This window comes from Ursus arctos, unplaced genomic scaffold, assembly GCF_023065955.2.
Source record: "Ursus arctos isolate Adak ecotype North America unplaced genomic scaffold, UrsArc2.0 scaffold_5, whole genome shotgun sequence".
Classification (NCBI taxonomy): Eukaryota; Metazoa; Chordata; class Mammalia; order Carnivora; family Ursidae; genus Ursus; species Ursus arctos.
In genome coordinates, this window is record NW_026623067.1 from 30356774 (window position 1) to 30369573 (window position 12800).

General features: G+C 38.3%; 1 protein-coding gene across 1 annotated transcript in view; it reads right to left on the reverse strand.

Moving 5' to 3' along the window:
• Positions 1–1465: 1465 nt before the first annotated feature.
• Positions 1466–12800, reverse strand: part of MEIKIN (meiotic kinetochore factor) — an 86656-nt gene continuing 75321 nt past the window's right edge. Inside the window, exons 12-13 of the mRNA XM_044387268.3 lie at positions 12499–12622; positions 1466–3371 (exon numbers count right to left, since the gene is read on the reverse strand). Of these exons, the coding sequence (XP_044243203.1) occupies positions 3340–3371; positions 12499–12622 (156 nt within the window). The 3' untranslated portion in view covers positions 1466–3339. The remainder of the gene's footprint in view (positions 3372–12498; positions 12623–12800) is intronic.

The window sequence follows — 12800 nt, forward strand, 5'->3', positions numbered from 1 at the left end:
ACAGATGCATCTAGGGACAGAAACAATGATATCAAAAATCCAGTTTCTCTATCAAAGCTCTAATTTCTCTGTGTGAACTCCATTCCCAGGCCTCCATTTGTGGACACAGGTGGCTGCCAGCAGCTTTCCTTTCAGGTGAAATCCATTCAGGTAAAAATCCAAGAGAATAAAGAAAATGTCTGTATCCCAGCATTCCCAGAAAAAACTCTGAGCTTTATACCAGTAGGATCATTTTAGGCCTTGGCCCCATTCCTGAATCAATCATTGTGCCAGAGTTCGGAGAGCTATGTTAATTTATTTAAACCATTAATCGCCCACCCCTGGAACTAAGGATGGGATCAATCCCACCTAAACCATATGGCTTAGAAATTCAAAACCCAATTAAGATGGAGGTAGAGGGGAAGTGAAACACAATGATGAACAAGTGTAGTTCCTTCACTCAAGGCCCTTACAGTGTAGGAAGAAAAAAACAGAATTTGACTGGAAATTAGCTATAATTATTATTATAAGTAACATTATGATAAATACTATGATGTTGGCAAGTACAGAATGCTGTGGGAATACAAGGAAAGACAACTAATCTTGGGGGACAGATGCAGAGACAATCACCGCACATGTCCACTTATGTATATCCATGGAAGTTAAAAGATTTGGGGTCAAATGCACAGAGATGGTACTTGGAGTCAGAGGTAGATGAGATCACCCAGGGATGTTACAATGTAATATGAGAAGAAGCCCTGGAAGAGAACCCCAGGAAGCATCAAAAGTTAAAGGCTGGACAGAGGAAAATGAGCCTTCAGGAGAAATGGAAGAGAAAGAGCTGGAGATTGGATGAAAGCCTGGAGAGTAACGTTTCCAAGAGGTCATTCCTTACTGGAGGCTTTCAAGAATAGAGCAATAGTCTATAATATCATTAGCTGGGAGAGAGAGGTTGGGTAAGATGAGAACTGAAAAATACCCCTTAGATTAGCATCAAGGAGATTGCTAGTAACCTCGAGAGGAGCAGTGTCAGTGGAGAACCAGAGCTGAAGTCAGACTGTGTGTGTGTTGGGAGCAGGTGGTGGAGGAGGAAGGGCTGAGGGGTGAGGGATGGTGCAAAAGTGGACGGCACTCTTTTTAGGAAATCTGGGTGTGAAAGGGTGAAGAATGGGTACATAGAAGAATTTATGGAATCAAGGGAGGATTTAAGATGTAAGATGGGTCAACATTTTAAAATACAGGTTAGAAAGCAACATTACATTAGAAGAGGTTGTAAGTAACTTTTATCTGGAAAGTCTGGGTATTATACCCTTCATATAAACACAATATGAGATGAAGAGGCTATTCAACTGAACAAACCATGATGAATTATACCTTGGAGAGGTTAAAAAAACACTCCAGTTAAAAATTTTTAAATGGAAATGACATTACTTCTGCCCCTTCATGCATTTTCAACTGGATTTTCTGGGTACTTATGACCTGAGTGTTTTTTTTTTTTTCCACGAAGTAGAATTTGAAAATTTTAAATGCTTAAAAATTATTATTATTCAGTTATATATTGAAGTAAAGAGGTCGAGTCCCATTGTTAACTGTTTTTGGATCACAGACAACTTTGAAAATGTGATTAAAAACTATGGACACCCTCTCTCCAGAAGAGAAGAACTCTTTTTCTGATGCTCTTCTAGGGAGGATCACTGAAAGACCTCCGAGGCCTACCCACAGACAAAAAGTTAAGAGTACAACTTTCTGCTAGGATTTGCCAATGACAATCCTCTTTGGACTTCTCATGCCCTCTAGACAACCATCAAGCTTATTCTACTTTCCTTCCTTTTAGTCATAATAGAAGTCATACCCGCCACCCCTGAGCCTCTTGAATGCCAGCTGCAAATCCTTTTCCCCTCCCATTTTTCTGTATGCTCTAGCTGATAAAACAAAACAAAACAAACAAACAAACAAAAAACAACTGGGCTTAAATAGTCTTGCCTTCAAATCCAGGCTCTGTCACTTCCAAATCACGTCAGCCTGGTCTAAGTATTTACCTCTCTGAGCTAGCTCTATTTTCCTTATCAGCAATATGAAATAAGTGTTTATTTCCTCCAGCCCCACTTGGCCCAGCCTGAGAATCAGGTGTCATTCTTTCTCACAGGAACCCACTACCTGATTAGAAACTATCAAGTAATTTGTCCTCTTGCTTCCCACTTGAATGATAAACTCCTTGAAAGTAGGGAATAGGCCTTCTATTTCCTTTCTTCTTCCCCACATTTCTTGTCACATTTCTTTTTTTAAAACCATCCCAAGAGTTGCTGTGGTAGTTGAGTACTGATTCAAAATTCAGATCTAAATTTGGTTCTAGCCTCCATCTTTAATAGTCTCGTCTACATTTCCTAACAACTTCCCTGTAATTCACCTCCAGATGAAAATGTGAAATAGAAATCACAAATAGCTTTGTTAGTGGCTTAAGACCTTGTCAAATCATTTATAAGAATATCTTCATGGAACTCCTCTTTAAAAATGAATGCTATGTAGGTTATATAACCTCAAATTAATTCATTGATTTTAGAATTTTCTTTCTTACTGAAGCAGCTTTGAAAATTGGACTCTTATTTTTATGTATAATAACATTAGTAAACCATCAAGAGTTAAAATTTCACCAACGGTTATACAATTGTACTATGTTCAGTGACAACAGGACTACTGCTTTTTAGGAAGGGTGGTGTAGAGACACCACAACAAATAATATCACAAATGCACAAACGCACAAAATCTTACAGATAGTATTAGCTAAAGAAGGTTTGAGGAGGAGGTAATATATCAAAAACTTAATGTATGATTGTACGTATTATACATTCCCTGCTTCAGCAAACTTGAGTATAGAGTTTCTTTCAGTCAGACCCGGAATTAGGTCTCTCACTCATGTGGTTTCAATTAAGTTCTGTTAAAAATAGCCCGTAATACAAGCATTTTCATTTTTAGTGCTTCAACAACTTTACTACTTTTAATCCATACAGAGGACAAACTTTGGGGAAAAAAAACAAAGGAAGTTACATAGTAGCCTGGTACTTTGCTCCTTATAAATAGCTGAAATCACCTGTTTAGAGTACAGTCTTTTAGTATAAGCTATTTGTTCTTATTTTACAATACAAATACATATACTTAAGAGGCATACAGGAGAATGTTTCTTTACTGATTAAGGGTAAATTATAAGAATCTCAGTAGAATTTCATCGCCAGGATACATCACAAATAATTAGAGAATTTTGATTTTTGAATTATATATAATTTCAGGCAGATATTCTGCTTTATGGATTTTGACTTCACATTCATGTATATCTTCAAAGTGGTGAAAATTCAGCCACGGTTGCTACATTCTGCCATTTGTTGTTATTATAATATCTGGAGAAAGATATAAAAAATAGATTATTTCATACACATCATAAGAAGTTGACCAATAATTAATTAATAACCAATCCTTGGGGGGCAAAAACTCTTGACACCCAGCTAATCTAGTTTCATCCTGTCAAGCCTTAGGAAATAAATCCAGAGGCCATTAAAAAATAATTTAAAAAAGGAATAGCGGGCTCACTCCTTCCTGGACATGCTGAGGATACCTTTTTGGAGACAGAAAAAGACCTCAGTAACATTCCAATGGGAAGCCCAGCAAAGATGGCTGTAAGTAGCCATCATAAGACCTCTAACTCCAGCCATGTAACTGGGAGGAGTTGATCCAGTTGTGTTTCTCATCCTCAGCCACTATCCAGGGAGAAGCCCCTCACATTTTCCTACCCACCCTTCCTTTGTATTTTACTACTCTTTGCTAAAGCTAAACCCAGGTTCTTTCCAATACAGGATTCTGGGGACTTCCCCCCTACATCTGGTACCAGGAGATCCCAAGTAGAGCTGGTTTTACCTATTCCCACTGCCACTTTCATACTATGACATACATCACCCCCTGGCCTTTATCAATAACTCTCAAACTTTGTTGTACCTTCATACAGGCCACGCTTCATACCAATTAGATTAGAATCTCTGGACAAAGGACTCAAATATCCAGGAAAGTATGATATGCGGATCAGTTTGAATACCAGAGACCCCTATCTTCGCTGTTCAAACTGTGGTCCATGGACCAGTAATTTCATCATCATGTAGAAGTTCATAGAAATGTAGAATCTTGGGCTCCATTTCAGATCTAATGAATCAAAATCTCCACTTTAACAAGATCTCTAAGCAATTCCCAAATACATTAATATGTGTGAAGCGCTGCCTGTTCTACCCTCCACTCCTCCCTATTGTTTTCTTTACTGACCTCAGACACTATCTGCTCATTTGTTAAAGGCTTTGAAAATTGGACCACAGTAATCTACTCCATACTAATTTGTAGTAACTTCCCAAGTGGGTAATGAGCTCACCCAGCTACCTAGTCTCACCTACACCTACCCAGGCTTCATACATTATCCAAGGATGGACAGTACCTAGAACACATCATTTCTGAAACTTTACAATACTGGAGACCTCTGACTGTCCTATTCTCTCACCACCCTGTACCAGTACCTAATCAGTCACTAAGCCCTGGCAATTATACCAATACATATTTTTAGTTTAGACTTGTTCTCAAACCCCAGAAGTACTGAATCAGATCACTGAACCAATGACCCGGGAATATGCATTATTTATAAATTACCTAGATGGTCTGAGTGCCACACTTTGAGATACACTGGCTCAGATCCTTATTTTCTCAACTCTGTTCTTCAGAACTTTTGTAAAACTCTCACCCAGTCATTCTACTTCCAAGCTCACTTCTTTCCAAGTCATTCCCACATTTCTAATAAGAATGAACTAATTAAAAAGCAATTTGACCAGGAAAGTCAAAAGTCAGTGTGACATAGGAGGCTTTCCATAATTTGTCCTCTGATTACTACTCAAGACTCAGTTCTCACTGAGAACCAATCTCCATTCCAGCCAAACATAACCGGTTTCATTTACTTAATACCTGAGAATACATAAAGCTTCTGTGCTTCAATTTATGCTGGTGCCTCTGTCTAGAAAGCCTATGCTCACAATGCCTCTGAGAGCTTCAGAATATCCTTCAAAGCATCTCCCTGTGTACCCCAACACAGTCCTACATATAGCTCTATGAAAGCACCTATGTCTCCACTGGACTTGTTTTACCTTATCTGACTTCCTCTATGAGATTACAAATTTCATAAAGACAACTACTTTTTTCTTTCAATATTACCAGCAACTAACTTCATCTAACACATGACACCCAGATTCAATAAATATTTGCTGAATAAATGAACCAATCAACTGCAGAACTTCATCTTTTTTTTTTTAAGATTTATTTATTTGACACAGAGAGAGAGACAGCCAGCGAGAGAGGGAACACAAGGAGGGGGAGTGGGGAGTGGGAGAGGAAGAAGCAGGCTCCCATCGGAGAAGCCTGATGTGGGGCTCGATCCCAGATCGCCGGGATCACGCCCTGAGCCGAGGGCAGACGCTTAACGACTAAGCCACCCAGGCACCCCAGAACTTCATCTTTTTTGACATCAAATCAACAGGCTTAAAAATCTCCATGATGTCAAACTAGTTTGATTTCTTTTTCCCGAAGGAACGGACTGGCATCCCTATATTTGTACTAGACCCATGTGTCTGTGTCAAAGACTACACACAATTACCTGCTATATTCTTTGAGCGAGATGGCACAACCAAATTTATCATCAAATACAACAACCACACAATATATTTTAGGCTTTTGCAATTTAATAAAAACAAAGGAATAATTTCCAAAGGGAAAAAAGAAAAACATAGATAGTCTTGAGGAATTAACCTACTCTATAGAAACAAGTAATACTTGTTGCATAATGAGTGATTATTATATTTCAGATGCTTTACATAGCTTATCTCTAATCCTTGCAACAACTCTTTGAGCTAAGTACTACTGTTATGCCAGTTTTACAGATAGGAGGCTAAAAGTCAGAGGATTTAAGGAATTTACTCATGTGACAGAGCTAGGTTTTGACTTAGGGATATCTTATTCTTAAGTGATTGCTATTACCACCCCTAGGATACTCAAGTCCTTTTCTATCTCATTTGTCATATTTCTATGCGATACATCTGCCTGCTCTTATTATCTAAAAACTTAAGCTTCTCACTAAAGATGTATACGTATCCAGTTAAAGGCCCTTATTGTACTACAAGCTTGAAATATGAATTTATAACACATCATTTATCATGTTTTCTAAAGATCAAAATAAAAGAGAAATCATAAAATCTTCCTATAAGGATAGCTTCAAGTTTTGTTTGATTTTTCCAAAAGGTACTGTTAGCTTGGAAGTCTTCCAAAGCAAAGTTAAAAGCATCCCCTCTTAGATTTCTGCAGTGCCTTGTTCCAGTTTTATCATGTTATAGAGAAGACTGTGAGATCTGTCTCAGCACTAGTCTATAAACCCTGAAGGGTTAAGGCTGTATTCTTATCCCCAGCTAATATTCCAGTGTGTAATACATGCTTATTGGCCAAATTAAAGTAATAATGTATCAGACATCTATTGCTATAAGCAATGATTTTGCAAGCCTCTTCTTGGCCCCCTCAAAAAAAATTATCTTTAAATAGAATACAGAAGTCCAATATATAAAACAGAGAAGCAAAACTGCTCTGTATGGAGGAGCTGAGAAACCCAGAGCCCTATCTATTCTACCCACACCATGCCTTATTTGTCAGCTACCCAGTCAAACTATTGCGAATCAAGAAAGCTAAGTTTTAATTCCGATTCTACCAGTAATTAGCTATGTGAATTCAGACAAGTTTACTGATCTGGCTAGGTCATTTTTATTATATGTAAAATGAACGAAATAGACTAGATCATTAAATGGCTCTCAAATGTTAGTGCTTATTGGAATGACTTTGAGAGTTCTTCAAACTGAAGATCCCTGTACCATATCTCTAGAGAATGTAATTTTCCAGGTCTGCAGTATTTCTGGTGTAGGTGGTTAGAGGATCACACATTGAGAAACCTTGGACTGGACATCTTCTAAGGCCTCTTTCATCAGGCTGTCACCATTCTCAAACTTCTACTTACCCACACCACCTTCTCTATCACATCTCTTTTGGATTCCTCTAGTGGTTTACTTTCACCACATTTTTTTTCTAATCAGCATTATTAATGAACAAGCATCATAATGAACAGGGGTCCTAGACCATCAAAAGTGAGCTTCATTCTACAGTCCTGATTAACTGCCAAACTAGCTAAATGTTAAATGCCAGGACTAAAAATAGGCTGTTACATGTTTAAAATAACACGATCACTAGTTAGCTTGGGGCTTTGCTATTTTTACTAAAGGAAAGGCAGAGACAAGTGGCCAAAAGTTGAAGGGGGAATTACTTAAATGAAGAGGCTGCCAAATGAGGTGAGAACTTAGAAAGAAGCCAGGAGGTGGCATAATTGGTTCAACATACATCAAGGGGTCTCTCTGAATTGAACTAAAAATTTCAGTCTAAACACTCAGAAGAACTTCCCAGACACATTTTAGTTTTGATTTGCTGCACACTTAAACCCAGAAGCGTGACATTACCTCATGTCAAAAATTAATATGACTTGTCATATTAAGTTTTTCTATTTTTAAACTTTTTATTGAAATATAGTATACACACAGAAAAGTATGCATATATGTGCTGTAAAGTTTGATGGGTTTTCACAAACTTACCATACCCATGCAACCAGCATTCAGATAATGAAACAGAACACTACTAACAGCAGGGGGAATGAACCACAAGAGACTATCGACTCTGGGAAAAAAACTGAGGGCTTCAGAGTGGAGGGGAGTGGGGGATTGGGATAGGCCGGTGATGGGTATTAAGGAGGGCACATATTGCATGCAGCACTGGGTGTTACACGCAAATAATGAATCATGGAACACTACATCAAAAACTAACGATGTACTGTATGGTGACTAACATAACATAATAAAAAATTATTATTAAAAAAAAAAAAAGAACACTACTAGCACCCTAGAACTTCCTCTCATAATGCCTTCTCGTTAATAGCCCCTTCCCTAACTAGTACATCCATTATGGTGATTTTCATTATAGTTTAGTTTTGCCTAGCTTTGTACTAAATATAAGTAATGTCAAATATACTCTATTTCGTGACTCCTTATGTGAGATTTATCAATACTGTTGCATGTAACTGCGCATTGTTGATTCTCACTGCTATATGGCGCTCCAATGAATGAATGGGCCACAGTTTATTAATCCGTTCTATTGTTGATGGGCATTTGGATTATTTCCTGTTTGGGGCTATTATCCAAATGCTGCTAAGAACATTCTAGCAAACATCATCTGATGAACATATGTACACATTACAGTTGGATATACTCTTGGAAGTGGATTTGCTGGGACTCCATGATCCAGGAAAATGGAATTGCTAGGTTTCTTTCCACCTCAGTGAAATTTCTAGGGGCCCAGTGATATGAGAGATATACCTCCTAAAGTAAAGAACAAGTCGTTGCATCAGGCTCCTGCTACAATGAAAAAAGAGGCACAATGCCCAGTGGGCCTTTTTAGATTTGGGAGTCAACATATTCCTCATTTGAGTGTACTACTCCAACCCATTTACTCAGTGCCCAAAGTGTACCAGTTTTGAGGGAGCCTCAGAATAAGAGAAGGTTCTACAACAGGTCCAAGCTACTATGCAAGATGCTCTGCCACTTGTACCATAATATCTAGCAGATCCAATGGTGCTAAGTGTCATTGAGAGATATACATGTTGCTTGGATCCTGTAGGTGAATCACAGCACAGGTCCTTAGGATTTTGGAGCAAATCTTTAACATCTTCTGTGAATAACAACTTTCTTTTTGAGCAACAGCTTTCAGTCTGCTACTGGGCCTTCATAGAGACTGAATATTTAACCATGGTATACCAAGTTACAATGAGACCTGAGATACCAACCATGAATTATACGTAGCCTGATGCACCAAGCCACAAAGCTGGCTGTGCAGAACAGCACTGCATTGTCAAATAGAAACGGTATATACGAAATTGAGATCGAGCCCCAAAGGCACAAGTAAGTTGATGAGGAAGTGGTCCAAATGCCCATGGTTCCCACTGCTGCTACACTATCTTCTCTCTCCCAGCCTGCACTTTTGGCACCATGGGGAGTTCTCCACAATCAGCTGATTGAAGGGAAAAAAACCTCAGACTCGGTTCACAGATGGTCCTGCATGATATGCAGGCAACACCTGAAAGGGTCAGCTACGGGACAGCTCCTTTCTGTGACATCCCTGGAGGAAATTGGTGAAGGTAAATCCTCTCAGTGGGTAGAACTTCAAGAAAAACATCTCACTGTTCACTCTGTTGGAAGGAGAAGTGGCCAGATACGTGGTTATATACTGACTCACAGATTGTAGACAATAGTTTGGCTGTATAGTTAGGTACATGAAAGTGACATGACTGGAAAATCGATGATAAGGAGATTTAGTAAAGAAGTACATGGACAGACCTCTCTGAATGGGCAAAAAAACATGAAGGTATCTGTGTACCCTGAAATACTCACCAAAGGATGATCTTAGCAGACAAAGACTTTAATAATCAAGTAGATAAGAAGACCCATTCCGTGGATACCAGTCAGCCTCTTTCTCCAGCCACCTCCGCCATCACTCAATAAGCTAATGAACAAAGTGGCCATCGTGGCAGGGATGGTAGTTATGCAGGGGCTCAGGAACTCACTAAAGTCAACCTACCTACAGCCACTGTTGAGTATTACATTGATTAGCAGCAGAGACCAACACCAAATCCCCAGTATGGCACCATTCCCTGGAGTGATCAGCCAGCTACCGGGTGGCAGGTTGATTACCTTGAACCATTTCCATCATGGAAGGGACAGCATTTTATTCTCACTGGAATAGACACTTATTCTGGATATGGATTTGTCTGTCTTGCATGCAATGCTTCTGCCAAAACAACTATCCAAGGACTTAGAAAATACTTTATCCACCATCATGGTATACCACACAGCATTTCTTACAATCAAAGAACTCACTGCACAGCAAAAGAAGGTGATAAAAGGCCCAAGCTCATGGAATTCACTGGTCTTTCCATGTTCCCCACCACCTTGAAGCAGCTGACTTGACAGAATAGCAGAATGGGCTTTTGAAGACTCAGTTAAAGCACCCTTTAGGCAGCAACACCTTGCAGAGCTGAGACAAGGTTCTTCAAAATGTTTTATATGCTCTGAATCAGCATTCAATATATTTCTCCCACAGCCAGGATTCACAGGTCCAGGAATCAAGAAATGAAGATGGAAGTGAGATCATTCAATATTACCCCTAGTAACCTGCTAGGAAAATTTTTGCTTCTTGTTCCCATGACAGGCCATGCTCTGCTACCCTAGAGGTCTCAATTCCAAGGGGAGGGATGCTTCCACCAAGAGACATAGCAAGATTCCATTGAACTGGAAGCTAAGACTGCCACCTGGCTGCTTTGGGCTCCTCAGGCCTCTGACTCAACAAGCAAACAAGGGAATTACTATGTGGGCCAGGGTGACTCACTGATCCTGACCACTCAAGTGAAATTTCCTCCTCAATGGAGGCAAGGAAGAGTATGTCTGGAATACAGAAGATTCCTTAGAGCATCTCTTAGTATTATTATGCCCTGAGATTAAGGTCAATGGAAAATTACAACAACCCAACCCAAGCAGGACTAATGGCCCAGACGCTACTGAAATGAGGTTGATACTACCCCACTAGCTTAAAAACTAGGACCAGCTGAGGCGCTTGCTGAGGAAGAGGGAATATGAAATGGGTAGTGGAGGAAGGTAGTTATAAATACCAGGTATGTCCACCTAACTAGTTTAAGCAAATATCTTTGTTTTCTTCCCTCTCTTATTCCTATATCAACCAACATAAAATGTATTAATAGTTAACTCTTAATCATAGTACTTGAGTTACAGGATATCAAGAAGAGAAGTAAACAACACCTAAGGATTTTGCATCCTCTTCTGGGGAAAGAATTAGCACATTTTGGTTGTATGTAGGACAGCTGCATTATGTTAGGCAGAAGTTTGACTTTGTTACTTTATTTACAGATTAATTATGGTTTAAGGACACATGTATGAATACATAGTTGACATGAAGTAGACTGTGATGGTTAGCTGTATGTGTCACCTTGGTTAGGCTATATTAACCAATTAAACTAAATACTAATTTTGGTGTTGTTGTGAAGGTAATTTGTAGATAAGGTTAACATCTATAATAATAGACTTTAAGTAAAGGAGATTATCCTTGATAATGTAGGTGGACCTTATCCAATCAGTTAAAAGGCCTTAAGAACAAAACTGAGGTTTCTCAGAGAATAATGAAATTCCTCCTAAGGACTGCATCATCAGCTCCTGCTCAAGAGCTTCCAGCCTGCCCTACAGTTTTCAGCCAGACTGTACAACTGCCTAAGTCAATTCTTTGAAATAACTCTCTTTATATGTATATTTATATGTGTGCACATATATCCTACTGGTTCTGCTTTTTTGGGAAAACTCTAACTGATATAGCACCTACTATTCCTTACCACCATGCTAATGTCATCAGAGATAGAGATAGAAAAAAGTCTATTATGTGGTCTCTGTCTTTGAAAACTTCCTAACCTGAAGAATATGAAAAGTCGGCATTGTGAATTATGTTAGGTAGTAATATATTAGTAAGTGTCAAATGAGTAGCACTGAATTAAGTATTTAAGGAACTTAGGAAAAAAGAGAAGAAACCTCTGTGGACTTAGGGAGTGCTCAGTGCAGGTTTGTGTCAGAAATGGGGACAAGAATCAAAAGTAGACAGTTCAGTTGGATTGAAGTTATACATAATCTATTAAATTTCAACTGCTTCACTGCCTGCTTACTCAAAAAAGGTTCCCAGGCTCCAATGACTAATCAGACATTCTGTCTGATATACAGTCAGGAAAACAGAAAAACCTAAATTTGGAGTTTAAAAGCGTTGGAAGATTGAATTCCTCTCTACTACCAGCAGTACAATCTTGGACAAATTGCACACTACTGTTAGCTCCAGATTCTTCACATATAAAATGAGGATAATAGTACACATCTGCCTATTATAAAGTCATAGTGAGAAATAAATGAGATATAATAAGATATTTGGCTCAGTGCCTTTCACAGAGGAAGTGCTCAACCAACAATAAGTGAATGCAAAAATATATGAAAAATATTTTCACAAAGAATGCTACTAAAAGTGAAATCCAACAACAGTACATTTCAAATAGTTGTAAGAAAAAGTATCCTAGATAAATACATTTAGATCAATGGCATAAGCTAATTTTTCAAAAGATTAAATATCTGACATTCAAAAAAATATTTTACTCAGGTTCTAAGATCTAACCAAACTTTTTGTAATTCTACCGTTTTCACTTTGTAAAAGAACTCCTAGAATACATTTGTAAGTGGACTTCCTATGTGCATAAGGAATTTATAATGAAAAAAATGTTTTCTATTATCCAAAAAAGTAGGCTCTGCATTCATATTATAGTACCTTGAGGAATATCTTTAGGTGGGGAATATGTCTTCTTCTTTACAATAACACCTTTACTTTTCATTTGTCTAGTTCCTGGTGTTGCTCTAATAATACAACATATTTCTGATGTATTTGAAGGAATCTGAAAAAGAAAAAAAAATCAGATAGTCCATAATTCTTCCAGGTACTGTATTTGTAAGTTGTTTTATTTCAAAGGCAAATCATTTCAACATCCATATTTCATACATATTAACGATAGAGAGCATTTATGAAATGCTTACTCCACTCCAGACACTAATGAAATGGTTTTTAAACATTTG